Raw genomic sequence first — 13,696 nt, 5'->3', positions numbered from 1 at the left:
TAAGGCAGGAGAAAGGCTGGGGGAGGAAGATAAGAGGAGGAGAGAAAAAACAACATGCAACTGTATAATTAATGATGATGACACACTTTGAAGGGGCAGGTAAGATAATGGCTTATATCAGAACCTCATGAACATCAAAACAACACCACAAAGTGACTGCTCTGGAATCCCTTTTCTGCATCTATTCCTTAGTATGGAAAGAAGAGAGCATGTCACATGCCAGCACTTAGTCTTGTTTAGTGACAACTCAAACAGAACTGCAATGCAGACATGCTCCAATAACTTCTAAACCCTGCTGCCCCAGAGAAGCACTGGAGCCTGCTTTCTTCCACTGTAGCCTTCTCTTCCCAGCAGAGCAGCCCGATGCTCTAGTGGAAGGTGTCCCTGCCTCTAGCAGGGGTTGGAGCTGGATGAGTTTTAAGGTCCCTACCAGCCCAAACCATTCCCTGATTTTATGATTAAGGAAAGTATTGAGGGTTCTTGGGCAAGAGATCAAGAACTCTTCAAAGAGCCTTAGGGTTAGAAACAAAATATGCTGAAAACGGCAGGTCAGAACAACTAAAGTTACTCAGAATTATCTGCTCCACCGAGCAGGTAGCCTGAAATGAGATTTTAAACCAGGATTAATACCTGTGTTCTCCCACCTGCTGGTAGGGGATGCATGCTTTGATATCCCTGCTATGGTAAAACCGAAGCATACATTGGAGACTGAACTCACAGAGATGCAACCTCACAACATCCTGCTAGATATTGCCAAAATCTAAAGGGGAAACTCAATGCAACATCAGAACAGTTCTAAAGAACACTGAGTTTTTCTCACCTTATATATAGGAACATCTTTTTTGGAGCTCTAGATGCCCTATTTGTGAATGGAGACCATCTCTAGATTATTTATGAGATAACTTTGTTTCAAAGTCTTATCTCTCTTGTAGTAAATAGTTTCATGGTTGAGCAACCAAGAGACAGTAGAAGAAAACCCACATGTAAGGCAACTATATTTATTTTACAACCATTTTTGCCAAGTCAGCTGCTCTGCTGCAGTCGTCCCCACCACTGGTCTCTAACATCTACACGAGCCTTTCAAACACCAACAGGAGAAAGGAAAGAAATTGAACAACAATAAGGAAGTTGATTATAAAGCCACAGTTCAGCAAAGAGCAAAGAACCAGCGGAACCTGAAACTGTTTGTAAGTAATAAGCTTCATATAAAGGTCTTGAAATCTAACCTAAATGGCTGCTAGGCTTTATTTGGATCCAGGCACGCTATATGTTTGTCCTTGCCAATGTGGCTAAGAGCACGGTTATAACCAAAATCTCTGTGTTTTAACCCAATATAACACATGGAAACTGAACACTTTTTCCTCTGTCTCCTTTTGCAAGATATAGCATTTTACAATTCAAATGAACCACAGCCCTGTTTCAACCCATCTATTTTTGTACTGGAACACTATCCTAGCTCATACTTAGCCAATAGTTTGGGGGGAAAATCTCACCAGGAAAACTACTGGCGCACAGAAATAACCAGATGGTCAGCTATGGTTGGGAGAAAATTGGTTATTTTCTCCCCTCTGGAAAGAAGACAGCAATTCCTGGATCAGTGCTCTGCTACAATCAAACCAGAGCACAGGAGCTACCTTGACTGACTACTGATGACCAGTTTCTTCACTTACTGTACTTGGGGAGCAGTGATTAACAAATGATGGAGTCAAAGGAGGAAAATAGGACCTTCCCCATCAACTGACAATGGGAATCCAACAAAATTCCCCCCAAATTCAACTCTGTGCTTTACAGTAATTATAAGAGCAAACCAAAAACTGGTAAGGAACCTCCAAGGGCTGCAACAGCTAAACCAGTAGAAGAACATGGTTCCTTATGGTCCTGGATGGAGAAGGTGGCATGCCAGTGCAAAGCAGAGGTGACAGCCACAGGGACACACTCAATCTCTTCCCACCAGTGTTCCAACCCCCATCCTGTTGCTCCTCTTGCTGTGAAACTTAATCTCCTTAGTGAATAATGAATGGAAGGGACCATCTGTAATGCAGATATTTTCATCTGATTAGACAATGCAGGAGTGGTGCTTTATCTAAAAGGATAATTAGGTCAGTGCAATCCGCTTCACAGAGCTGCCAGCCTGCATTAGTCCTTAAGTTAGAAACCAAAACAGGTTTCTCTTCAGGTTTTTCTAACAGAGAAATGTGCTCTACAGAGACTGCAGAAATAGGCTCAGCAGCATCTGTGCCTCTTCCTGTAACTCGAAGGAAACTGGCAGGCCAGAGCCTGGGGGAAGCAACAAGAGGTACACTCCAGCGCCTGTGCATTCAGCACGTACCAGAGCAACAGGTCCTGAAGGTCAAGCCTCAGTGGCACGGAGGAGAGCTCCACTCCCAGCCCAGCACTGCACTGGGATCTCTCTGGTAACGGCTCTGTTTGACCAGCTACACAAAGCCATAAATTCACACGCAGAATGTCTCATTCCAGCAGCCTCCATGCAAACACTTGGCTCACAAAACCCACTCATTTCTGCCTGGAAAAGTACACAGGGTTATTTTTAGGTTCCTGTTCTTTTCAAAAATAACTGGAGGCATGAATCCAAACCTCCAAAATGTGGCATCGTTTCAAAACCACAGGGGACATTTGGAGGGCTTTTCAAATACCAAAACATGGACTTTCCCGCTGAAATAGGGCATTCAAAACTATGTGGGACAAACAGCTCCCCTGCCCTTTCCTTAGCTGCAGTGCACTGCTGAGCACTGGTAGTTTTTAAGTACAGGTAATGCCAGTAATCCCTGCAAAGCAGCAGCTGGCATCAGGCAACAAGAGACAACTTGTACCCAAATCACTGCTTTTGCTCTGAATGGAGGTTTCCAGGACAACAAGCCAGACAGAGCACCCCAAACTCAGTCAGAGACAAGGCTGCAAGCTTACAGATGCCAGGCTTCTGTTGACTGATGCACAACAAAACCCAGCTCTAATCCATGGGCTGACCCATGGACTACCTGCAGCCAGCAGGAGCTACAGGGGTTTCCTCTGAGCAGGCAGCACATGGGTCAGAGGTGTCCAGCCAACAGGAATCCCTGCCTTTAGCAATGCTGACCTGGGGTTTCCTGCACTGCCTTTGAAGACTTGTGCAGATGATCTTCACCTACTGCTCAAACAAGCTTTTATGGAACAGGGGAAGGTCTTCTGTTATAACCTGAGTAAGTAACACCAAAGCAAACCCTTGTCATCAGCAGGCCAATGCATGACTGCAGCTACCACCAGCTTCCCTTGCAGAGACCTACTCCAACCTACAACTGGAAGAATCGCGTAACAGGCCATAGGCACCGAGGACACACAGACAACTTTCACCAGGGGTACCCCTGAAAAGAACAGTTAAGCACTTTCTGCTCCATGGCAATCAGCACTGTGCCCTAGATACCTGGAGATGGCTCTGATTTTGAGGCCACATGAGGATACGTACAGTTAGAAACCATGAAAACCCATCTGCCTCTTGTGATACCACTTTATAATTGGATGGCTACACATGTGCAGAAATTCCCCAAGAAAGCCTCTCTAATTATCTAGGCCTAATAACCTCTGAGAAGTCTCCTGTTTCCTTCAGACAACAGTTCTCTTGAAGAGAAGGGGGTAAAGCTAATCTTGGAAACTTCTCAGTTCCATGGGAACAGAAACAAGACGGTCAAAGGAGCTCAAATAAAGTGATGTGTGCTGGAAGTGAGACATTCCAGTCTAAAAAGCTGAAGCAGTTGATGATGGAAAAAGCCCTGAAATACTTCATTGCATCTGAACGCAGAAGACTAGCAAAGAATATGATTATTCCTAACCCATCAGGAATTAGATCGCAACAGCCACAGGGATGTAAGTATTTCCAAGTCGAAACATTAGCATTGAATGTAAAACCTGAGAAAGTTTCTTCTCAGAGAGCATTACTCTCCTGGTTTAGTTTGGGGGTTTTCCCAATTAGAATCATGAGACTCAACAGCTCATCATTTAAAATGAAACCCAGTTCATTTAACAGGATTATGAGATACAGTTATCTCCAGTAGCCGGAGGTCAGGAGACTTACAGGCCAACGTACGATGAGCAACCTGCCTCCCACTCCTGTCATGCCCCAGATGGATCTCCTCACTCCAAAGCTGCCATGATGACCCATTACCAGCAGCTGGGGCTCTGCAGAAGCCTCAGGTATCCAACCTGCCTCAGGACACTGCTAGAAGCTACTGGAAAAGTTTTACACACAGTTATCATCTGAAAGTGACTCTCGATGATGAGAAGACATCTGCATGCATGTGACTGCATATTTTGTATGGAACCACATCCCAAAAGAGACTTCTCTTCCACGACTGTGGACAAAGGAGAGTGGAAATACACCTGGAGGGTTTATTTCAAACGTCATCACTGAGCCTTGCTCATCAGAATTTGCATGTCCAAGCTCAGAACTTTCAGCATATTGTGGTGGGGAGGGCAAGGAAGTGATTGTGATGGCTGCAGAGCTGGTAAGGGCAATGAACTGCTGCCTCACCAAAACGGTGCTCACTGAAAGACAAGACAAGGACAAGAAGCTGGTCCCCCTCCTGTGAGAAGTCAAAAATCCATTTGTAGTGGAAACCTGGAGAAGGCTCTTGGCTGTTAAAAGCAACAACAACCCAAAGCAGGATTATTGCTGCCTTACGGACCACAACCACAACAGCAAGGCAGCTGTTACATGCAGAAGCCAAAACCACCATCCACGTTATTCAGGCCAAGCTGCAGGTGGGTTCTAAGGCTTCTTGCCTCAGGACCTAGGCCAAGCTTCCCTCCTCCAGCACTTCAGTCAGGTTGCCCAAAGAAGTGACAAATGCCCCATCCCTGGCAGTGCTCAAGGCCAGGTTGGACCAGGCTTGGAGCAGCTGCTCCAGTGGAAGGGGTCCCTGCTCGTGGTAGGGGGTTGGAACTGGATGAGCTTAAGGTCCTTTCCAACCCAAACCATGCTATGGTTCTATGACTGCCTGAAACATTAGAGTGGAATTCACAAGTTCAGCTCTTCTGGTGACAGACTACTCCAATTTGTGCTTATCTGGTCTACAACATTGGGAATTCTGGGACTCCACTAAGCATTATGAAAGAACAAAGTTGTTTTCCAGAAAGATATAGACACCGAGTTTACAATTTCATGCCTTCCAGTGTCTCCTAGCTGCATTGTGTTTGCTCTCTGTTTAACCAGAGTCATGTATAGAAAATGTTGTCTAAAGAGTTGGTGAAGAAAATAAACTGCTTGGCAAAAGCCTTGGTTGTTTGCTGAAGCAGTAAAAACTAAGTAGAATCTGCCCTGTGTGTCTACATGTAAGAAACCAAAACCTATTTCAAGCATCACTACAACATGGTGCTGGAAACAACTTTCTTAAGACATGAAGTGTTCCAAGGGTTCAGCTCTTCCCAGAAAAGCAGAAAAGAGACATTTTACTCTAAACCCTTTTCAGAAAGCAGAATTATAAAAGCCAAAGAACCTAGCAGAAAAACAAATAGCTTTGTTTCACTACAGTACCAGACTCTGTCACTTGGAATGCGCAATATGGAAATGCTCGCTGCCTACAGCAATCAATATGCTTTCAATATTTTAGTCCAAGTTCCTATCCTACTCTTTAAATTACACAGCTCATAAGCTGAGTATCTTCAGGAATAATTCCTTTCATGTCATGCCAGCTGGGTGACACAATGGAAAAATGCCATATGGCCACTTCATGAAAAGTAAAGCGTTCACAGTGTTTCCACAGCAGGAAAGAGTTAGCAGCCCAATATCAATCCTGCTACAAACCAGTCCCACAGCAGGCCCAGCATCCCTCTGAAGAGAATCTCGCTCTCCAGTAAAGGCATTCCAGGAAGAAAGTGCAAAGAGGCAGGTGGCACCATCACCTTCTCCAGCCTGCTTCCTGAAGGGACAGTCAGAGCAACCTTACATACAAGATAAGCCCTGTAAAGAGCACCAGGGATCCCAGAAGACACAGAAAACTGGGAAATAAAGCCTGGCCATTTGATCCACACTGCTGGGAATGCCATGTGGTTCAAACCATCCCAGTAAAAGAGCAGTAATGGCTCTGCACAAGAGTAAAACAAAGCAGCAGCTCCCCAAGCACTTGCTTCCACTTGAACTGCAATACTCATTGCTAGCTGCAACTCTGAGCAGGAAAGTGATCCGACTTCTCCAGGCGACTAGGGAACAACCCTGATCCATCCAGCCTCTTCTTGACCATAAGGAAGTGGGTTCCCATTGTACTATGCCTACGTACATGTCCTCATTGGGAAGTGATTAACTAGGGAGCAAGTTTCCTTAGTGACATTTAAGAGGGGGGAGTAAAGTAAAAGGGGAAGGAACGACACAAAACTCTGCACATGCTTCACACCATCACTACAGCATAGAAAACACATCCACAATGATTAAGTAACATTTAGAAGAAGGGGAAAGCTATTCCAGCATGTGTCTCCAGCATCAAGCAGAGAGATGCCCTGTGGTGACCCATTTACTCCTCCCTACTCTAACTCCACCTTCAGAGCACCCAATTGCAATCCTTTCCAGATCAGAACCAACCATTCACCATCCTTCCTGAGCCCACAGCCCATCCCCTACCCCCCAGTGCAAACCATCTATCTTGAATTGGTCCTGGAGCTCTCTGCCTTAATCTCAGCATGCTGGGATTCATCCAGAACTCAACCCCATGCTCCGTGAGGCTGAAACCCTCCCATCCCCTCCAACACCAGGTAACCACATTGACCCTTTTGTTTCTAGCAGGAGCTTTCAGAAACCCAAGGAGGAGCTGCCCCTTTCAACAGTCTGCCCAGCAGCACCCCCACACCATGGGGAGAGCAGGGAAGGGAAGCAAAAGGATATTTCATACAAACCAAAGACACGTGGCAGCCCCAGTTAAAACGATAACGCTTCAGAAGAATAAATCTTCCGAGAGCTTCTGAGAAGACCTGAATGTGTTCCCAATAACACCATACCACATGGCAGGCGAGACAAAGAGAGGGGCCTGGGAGGGTGTCTTGCAGAACACCAGCCTGGGGGTCAAGATAAAAGCCAGGAAACGCCTCTGACTCATACTGGCTGGTGAAAGGCTGACGAGGGCATTGCAAATGCTGTACATCAGCATGGATCACAAGGTTTTTCAGCTGAATGTCACTCACTGTGTATTCTGCATGTTTCTTCCCATACCATTTCATCCACTTTCTGAACTCTCTGTCCATCGTCTAGAAGAGGAAGGAAAAACAAAACCACCTATTAGGACATCTTGTGTTGCCACTCACATCACAGTCAAAGGAGATGCAACTCTGACAGTGTTCATAAACCCCCAAGAGATGGTGGAGACCTCCATCAGCAGGTCAAGTAAACCAGTGCTGACAGTTGTATTTTAAGATTCTTTATGTTTCAAAAGCACTCCAAAGCTCAGCAGGATAAATCAGAGAAACCTTCCATAGGAGCTTACACTTTACTGGGTTATTTAAGACAACTTCACTAAAACAAATCCATCACACACTTTCTCTGTAGCTGAAGCTTTTCAAAGTCATCTGCATTCATTAGCATGGTAACCAGAGATGTGCAGCCACAGCCAATCTTAACTAGAAACTTAATCCAATCCCCTCCACAAATGGTTGTGAGAGGTGGGGAGGAAAACTGGTGCGAGACACACAGCACAAGGCAGAGGAGCTGAACACAGGCAGCTTCAAAGCTCTGGCACTGCAGCAGCTGTGTCGTTGGTAAAGCTGACAGAACAGTGGCTAGAACCAGAAGAATGCAAGTATTTTATTCATCCCATAATCTTCTGAAATCCTGGTGTACTTCTGAGGCTGAAGGTACTCCAGGAGTTAATACTCTTAACACTCAGTTCTTCTGCTTGCTGCCTATTTTCACTTAAAGCCCTTTTTGCACAGGGACATAAAGGGGTATTTGTGCACGTGAGGACTTAACCTTCCCTCTTTAACACTAATCTTTACATTTGCTATGAAACACAGACAGGAATCCAGGCCTTGCGAGTGATTCCCTAATGAAAGCAGAACACTCACGCAGTGCTCCAGTTGGAAATTTCCACTGGGTCACTGCAGGGCAAACAAAATGGAGTTTTAGATCCTTGTCTGATCCTCTTTGCCACTGTGTTCATGGATTTTTGCCTACACTACTGAAAAAGAGGATCAAGGATTTACTTCTTTCCCCTCCCTTCAGAAGGTATAATTTTCTTGCCTGTACAGACTGAGTCAGCTTGTTTTAACAATACAGAGGCATATGGTACTGCTCAGTTTACTGAAGAAAGCAAACTTCTTATGGTAAGGCATGACTAACCTTTATTGTTTTCCTGTAGCTCGTTTGTCTCCCAGGTTTGCCTTGGAACTGATTATCTTTGTGTCCCCCCATTGGCACAGAATTAGAAGAAGTGTGAAGAAAACTGCCTCTCTGACTAAATATTATGGTTTTCTTATAGTAAGACTTCATTTTGGGACCTACTGAGCAGTTATTAACCAGATATCCTGTAACCAGAGGTCTCATCAACTGCCTGCAATAGTTTAATAACTATGCTGAACTTCAGCCTTAGCACACCAAAAAGGGGCATCACTGTCGAGAGAGGAAACTTAAAACCTTTAAGACCTATTTTTTGGGTGAATTCATTCCTAGATTTGCTTAATGCCATGGTCTCTGGAAGCCCTGTATTAGAGTCACTTCAGACACAAAATAAGTGCAGGTTTACATGAAGCTTATACTGCACTTCCTTTTGAACAGTTCCTGGATCCAACAAGCAAAATAAACTCAGAATGAAACCCTGCTTTTCTTCCTGCACAGCACTTAACAGTAATCCAGAACCACCGAGTGAGCCTTCAAATAAGACATATAGACACAGCCCACTTCAAAACCAACCTCACCTCAGCATATTTGGCTGGAATATCAGCTTTCTCCACACCATAGTGATGTTTGCAGTTGGTGGCTGCAGCCACTTGAAGCACCACCTGACCCACACCTGCAGGCAAAAAACACATCAGAGAGCAAGTTTCAGTAGAAAATCACTGCAAGGGGAAGAAGAGCATTTACTGGGAAAGGCAACAGGAAAAAAACCCAGGATATGTGTGGGACTGGACTTGAGGGTGCAATTTCAAGTCCCACTTGTGTCTGTTTCCATGCGAACTGAACTCTCAGGTGAAAAGCACATTCAAGGCACCATCCACTATAAAAGCCAGTCCCATTTCCCTCCAAGATGTGAAATACTAAGAAGCTGGTTTTCAGGAAGAAGGCTTTCTATTCTAACTAGAAAGCAAAGAGAGCAATTACACTGCTCTTACAGAAAGGGATTTCTAGCATCATAGCTCTGAGGTTTACATTTTTCAATATATTGAGTACTTCTTAGGATAATAGCATCAGGCTACAGCATTCACAGCAATGTCTGTGTCGATAATTGTGAGTGACTACGTTTAGTAACTATTATAGGCTCAGTTTTACAAATTCACACAGGTTTTGCCCACAAATTTGATACGCTTTTACCAAATCTTCAGGTTTTACACTAACTCACTATTTAACTAAGTAACATTTAACAAGCAGTCAGATAAACACAAAGCACACATTAGAGCAATGTCACTCCACATCTGTTAAAGCAGCCACTTCAGATTTTCTTTCTTAAACCACCCAGTATCCATCAATAGTAGGCTGATGCATCCCTTTTTTGTCTCTAACACAACCCCTGTTCTTGTCTCATCAGTGCACTCCATCATTCTGCAGATGACCACATGGGAAAGGAGAGTGAGCTGAAGAGGTTGGCCTAGTTGCATGGAAACATATTGCTGGTTTCCATCCCGGCAGGAAGCAGCACTGGTAATTGAAGGGGTGGAACTCCTGCATGTAAACCATTATCACTATAATGCTGTCTGGCACAATGAGAGCTGCAGTGCTGACAGGGAGGTTTGCTGTTGGGGGTTTCTGGTGGTTTTTGGGTTTGGGTTTTTTTTGCCAATTCCCATTTTGCATATTCATGCAGGTTTGATTCACATGCAAATACAGATGTGCACATTTCTGCAGGGGGGAGAGCATGAGCAATCAAAAGGTCTGAGGCAGAACTGTTTCACTGTTTCTTATGTAAAGAGCAAGGAGGACAAAGACAACGGAGAACACACTGCATCTTTCGACATCACAAGATACAGCCTCAGAAGTGCCCTGGTTTTGGTCAAGAAGCTATTCATCTTGTCTTTGGCTTCTCTTTTTACAAGAGCTCAACTCTGTTGTTATTTCAGTATGCCTAATGATGATCCATACCTCCACCAGCTCCTCCTGGAATTGCCCACAACACTAACAAGGCACAGCCACAGCATCCTGGCGGAGTTTAGCCCTGCGGTTCAGCCACTGCTGCACACATGGAGTTATTGGAATGGCACTGAATTTACTGATAGAAATAATATGCTGTGACAGTGTTTTCATTTACACTGCACTCAGTGCTGCATGGATCACAATTGAGAGGAAGTTCACTCCTTCAGTACAAACTCAACAACTATTTCTCTGGGTTTTAATTTAATCCAAACATTACAAGTCCAAGGCTTCTGAATTTAAACCATTCCTTTCATACAGGCTTTTTAGACTGTGAATTTCTGCACTGTTGCTCAACCTCCAAGATGACAGTGGGGCGGTTTGTAATAAATCCTTTATTTTATTTCTGATGATAGCAGCTAAAAGCATCTAACATTTGAGCTTGTTCATCAACAGCACTACTGGACTTCAGATACGATCTTTAACCTTCCTGAACAAACAATTGTGAGCATCTACATTTTCTACCAGATGGAAAACAATTCACCAGGTCTGATGCTTTTCTAAATGTCTCATCTGGACATAAGTCACTGAAAAAGGAAATTTCAGACCTAAGTCCCACTGAGGGGAGAAGTAGAGGGTCAAAAAATACAATGAGAAGAATCACTGGAGATCTCTGACTGGAGATGTATTCAGTTTTAGGGGGGAATGGCAGTCCTGCTGCATTGAAATTGAAAATACATTTGGCTTTAAACAACTGGATGTATTTTAAAACATTTCTCCCCAAAGCCCTGTATCATTCCAGCAACAAAACCAAAACATACTTCATTTAAAGCTTTACAACCCATCCAGTGAAAGGGGAAATTCTGGTTACTCCTTTCCTGCTCTGAACCAGGTTTTAGCAACAAACAACATCATCATCTTACTCGGTACATCTCTTCCACGTGTGCTCGAGTCATATCTGGTTTCTCTACCAACCAGAAATATCTATTTCGTTTCAAAACACTAACCTCCTCACAAGATGTAGTTGGAGACTGTAAGCTAGATCTTGGGAGGTCTCACAAGGCAGCTGTTAAAGCCAACTATAAAGGTTTTTCACACACTGAAAAGTGTGTCCGAGGGGAAAAAACCTGCCTAATTTTCAGCTCCTACACCAAGAGTTTCACATTGGCATGGGAAGGGTCAAGAAATCCCATTTTCAGATATGAAAGGCATAAAGTGAGTCCACTGAAAAGAGATGAATCCTTAGAAATGGAACTGCTATTGTTATCTTTCAAGCATCATTTTTAATATGGTATAAGCGTATCTGCCAACAGCACCAAAAACCAGGAGTTTCCTGTAACAAGGATATATTGCATTGGTAGGCTGACATTTCCCTATCACCACAGGGAAGAATGTCTGGGATGTCTGTTTGGTCTACTTAATCCTGCTATAAAAAGCAGGAGCATCATTGGGGATTATCTAGAAAAGGTGCTTATCCTGTAACACAATCCTTAGTCCCCATTTACTTTCCAAACATGAATTTCATCTCTTTTATTTTATTTAAGAAAAGGAAAAAACAGCAAAAGCAAAAGAGAAAAAGAAAAACCACTTCAGTTATTGGTCACTTACCACTGCCCAAGTCAACAAACAGATCATCCTCGGTCATTTTAATTTCATCTATCATCTGGGCCACTAAGTCAAAGGAAGTTTCTCCGTAAACCTCTGGGGAAAAGGGCTCATAGTTGTTGAGTTTCTCAGGGTCAGTCACCGAGTGGTTATACACCTGCTGCAGGATATGCCGGAGGAGCCCGTTGGAGGGACGAGTGTTCAGTTTCATCGGTTGGGTGGTTCCCTTCCACTAAAGGGAAAGAGCAGGAAGACGATATGAACACCATGTGAACACAAGGAAACATCACCACCAGGCTGCATGGGCACAATGCAGAATAGAGGCAGAGGAAACGTGTTCTAACAGGGCCTGTTGTGATAGAATGAGGGGTGATGGTTTTAAACTGAAAGAGGGACATTCAGGCTGGATGTGAGGAAGAAATTCCTTACAATGAGGGTGGTAAAACACTGGCACAGGTTGCCCAGAGGTGATGGATGCACCATCCCTGGAGACGTTAAAGGCCAGGCTGGATGTGATTCTGGGCAACCTGATCTAGGTGACGATGGCCCTGCTTATCGCAGGGAGGTTGGACTAGATGTGCTTTCAAGGTTCCATCCAAACCATTTATAATCCTACCATTCCCTCTCATTCCCTCCCTCCCAAGCTGGTCTGCTCTGCAAAGACAAAACCAGTGAACAGCACTAAAGAAATCACACAACAAAGACTGTTCCATAGTTTGTCTCACCTCAACTAGTAGGTGATTTTAAATATACCTGCTGAAAATGGGTGGGAAAGGGGAAATTAAAGAGATATAAAAATCAATAGGCTGTGTAGTGTAAAGCTCAATACCAAATATAGTTGGAGTAGGTGTAAAAGTCTGTTCACTCATCTCTTTATGTACTGACCACCACTGAACTGATGTTGACTGCACTGTCCAAGTAAGAACAGTTCCTGTTTCTTTCAGGAACTGTAGGATGGGAGGGATCTATGTACTCAAACAGGGAGTGGCAGGAAAGAGATGGGAATCAAGCTTCCTTTCTTTCCCAGAAAAAAACCTATCCTATCCATAAAAGGTGTTTTCAAAACAATCCCTTTGATACGGAAAAACAAACAAAACAGGGACAACTCCAGGATCCCACCTAAAGACTCCTCTGCTTGAGATTCTAATGGCAAAACCAAAATGAAACCCATCAGGTCTGTGATCTGTCAGTAACTGCAAATGCTGATTAGCTTCCGACTTTTAGCTACTACCCAACATACACATGAAGGTGCTGAACCCAAACAAGCACAAGTTTTAGGCAGTTGTAGGCCCATAAAACAAAGGAAAACTTGGCAAAAATAGCCTTGTTCCTGTAGTAACACACATTTCAAATCATTCCCACAAGCACAGCAGAGCAATAAAGCCACCTGTATTTTCAAAACTCAAACAGAATAGTAACACTAATTCACTGCTTGTGTTTTGCTTCTTCCATCTCAACCTTTTATAGGGGTAAGAAAACCTAAAAGCTTATTAAATTGGTCTGAAAAGAGAGCGTATTCTAGTTTGGCCAGTGATCCCACAGAACAGAGTAGCTGAACTGAGTGGCAAGCAAGGAAATTCCTAAACCATTGACCACGTCCACAGTACATAAGACAGCTCATATGGATAATTTAAGTACCTATAAGGCACAGATTTCCCTGTATAAAAGAAAATGTCTATGATAAATTCCTTTGAAACATCTAGACATTAAATGCAGAGAAACCTTTCGTTCCCCCTGAAGGTTTTGGCTACTTCAGAGTGACAAAAACATGGTGCTGGAAGCAAGCACTCAGAAGCAATAGATTAAAAACTGCACTTTGGAGGGGAAAACTGCTATTTT

General features: G+C 43.8%; 1 protein-coding gene across 1 annotated transcript in view; it reads right to left on the bottom strand.

The window, feature by feature from the left end:
• Window positions 1-13,696, bottom strand: part of DOT1L (DOT1 like histone lysine methyltransferase) — a 70,624-nt gene that overhangs the window by 36,298 nt on the left and 20,630 nt on the right. The window contains exons 5-7 of the mRNA XM_034070927.1: window positions 11,861-12,089; window positions 8,887-8,981; window positions 7,162-7,224 (exon numbers count right to left, since the gene is read on the bottom strand). Of these exons, the coding sequence (XP_033926818.1) occupies window positions 7,162-7,224; window positions 8,887-8,981; window positions 11,861-12,089 (387 nt within the window). The remainder of the gene's footprint in view (window positions 1-7,161; window positions 7,225-8,886; window positions 8,982-11,860; window positions 12,090-13,696) is intronic.

Source organism: Melopsittacus undulatus, chromosome 19 (genome assembly GCF_012275295.1).
Source record: "Melopsittacus undulatus isolate bMelUnd1 chromosome 19, bMelUnd1.mat.Z, whole genome shotgun sequence".
Classification (NCBI taxonomy): domain Eukaryota; kingdom Metazoa; phylum Chordata; class Aves; order Psittaciformes; family Psittaculidae; genus Melopsittacus; species Melopsittacus undulatus.
Note: the sequence above shows the minus strand (reverse complement) of the source record. Positions and strands in the feature narration are given on the sequence as shown.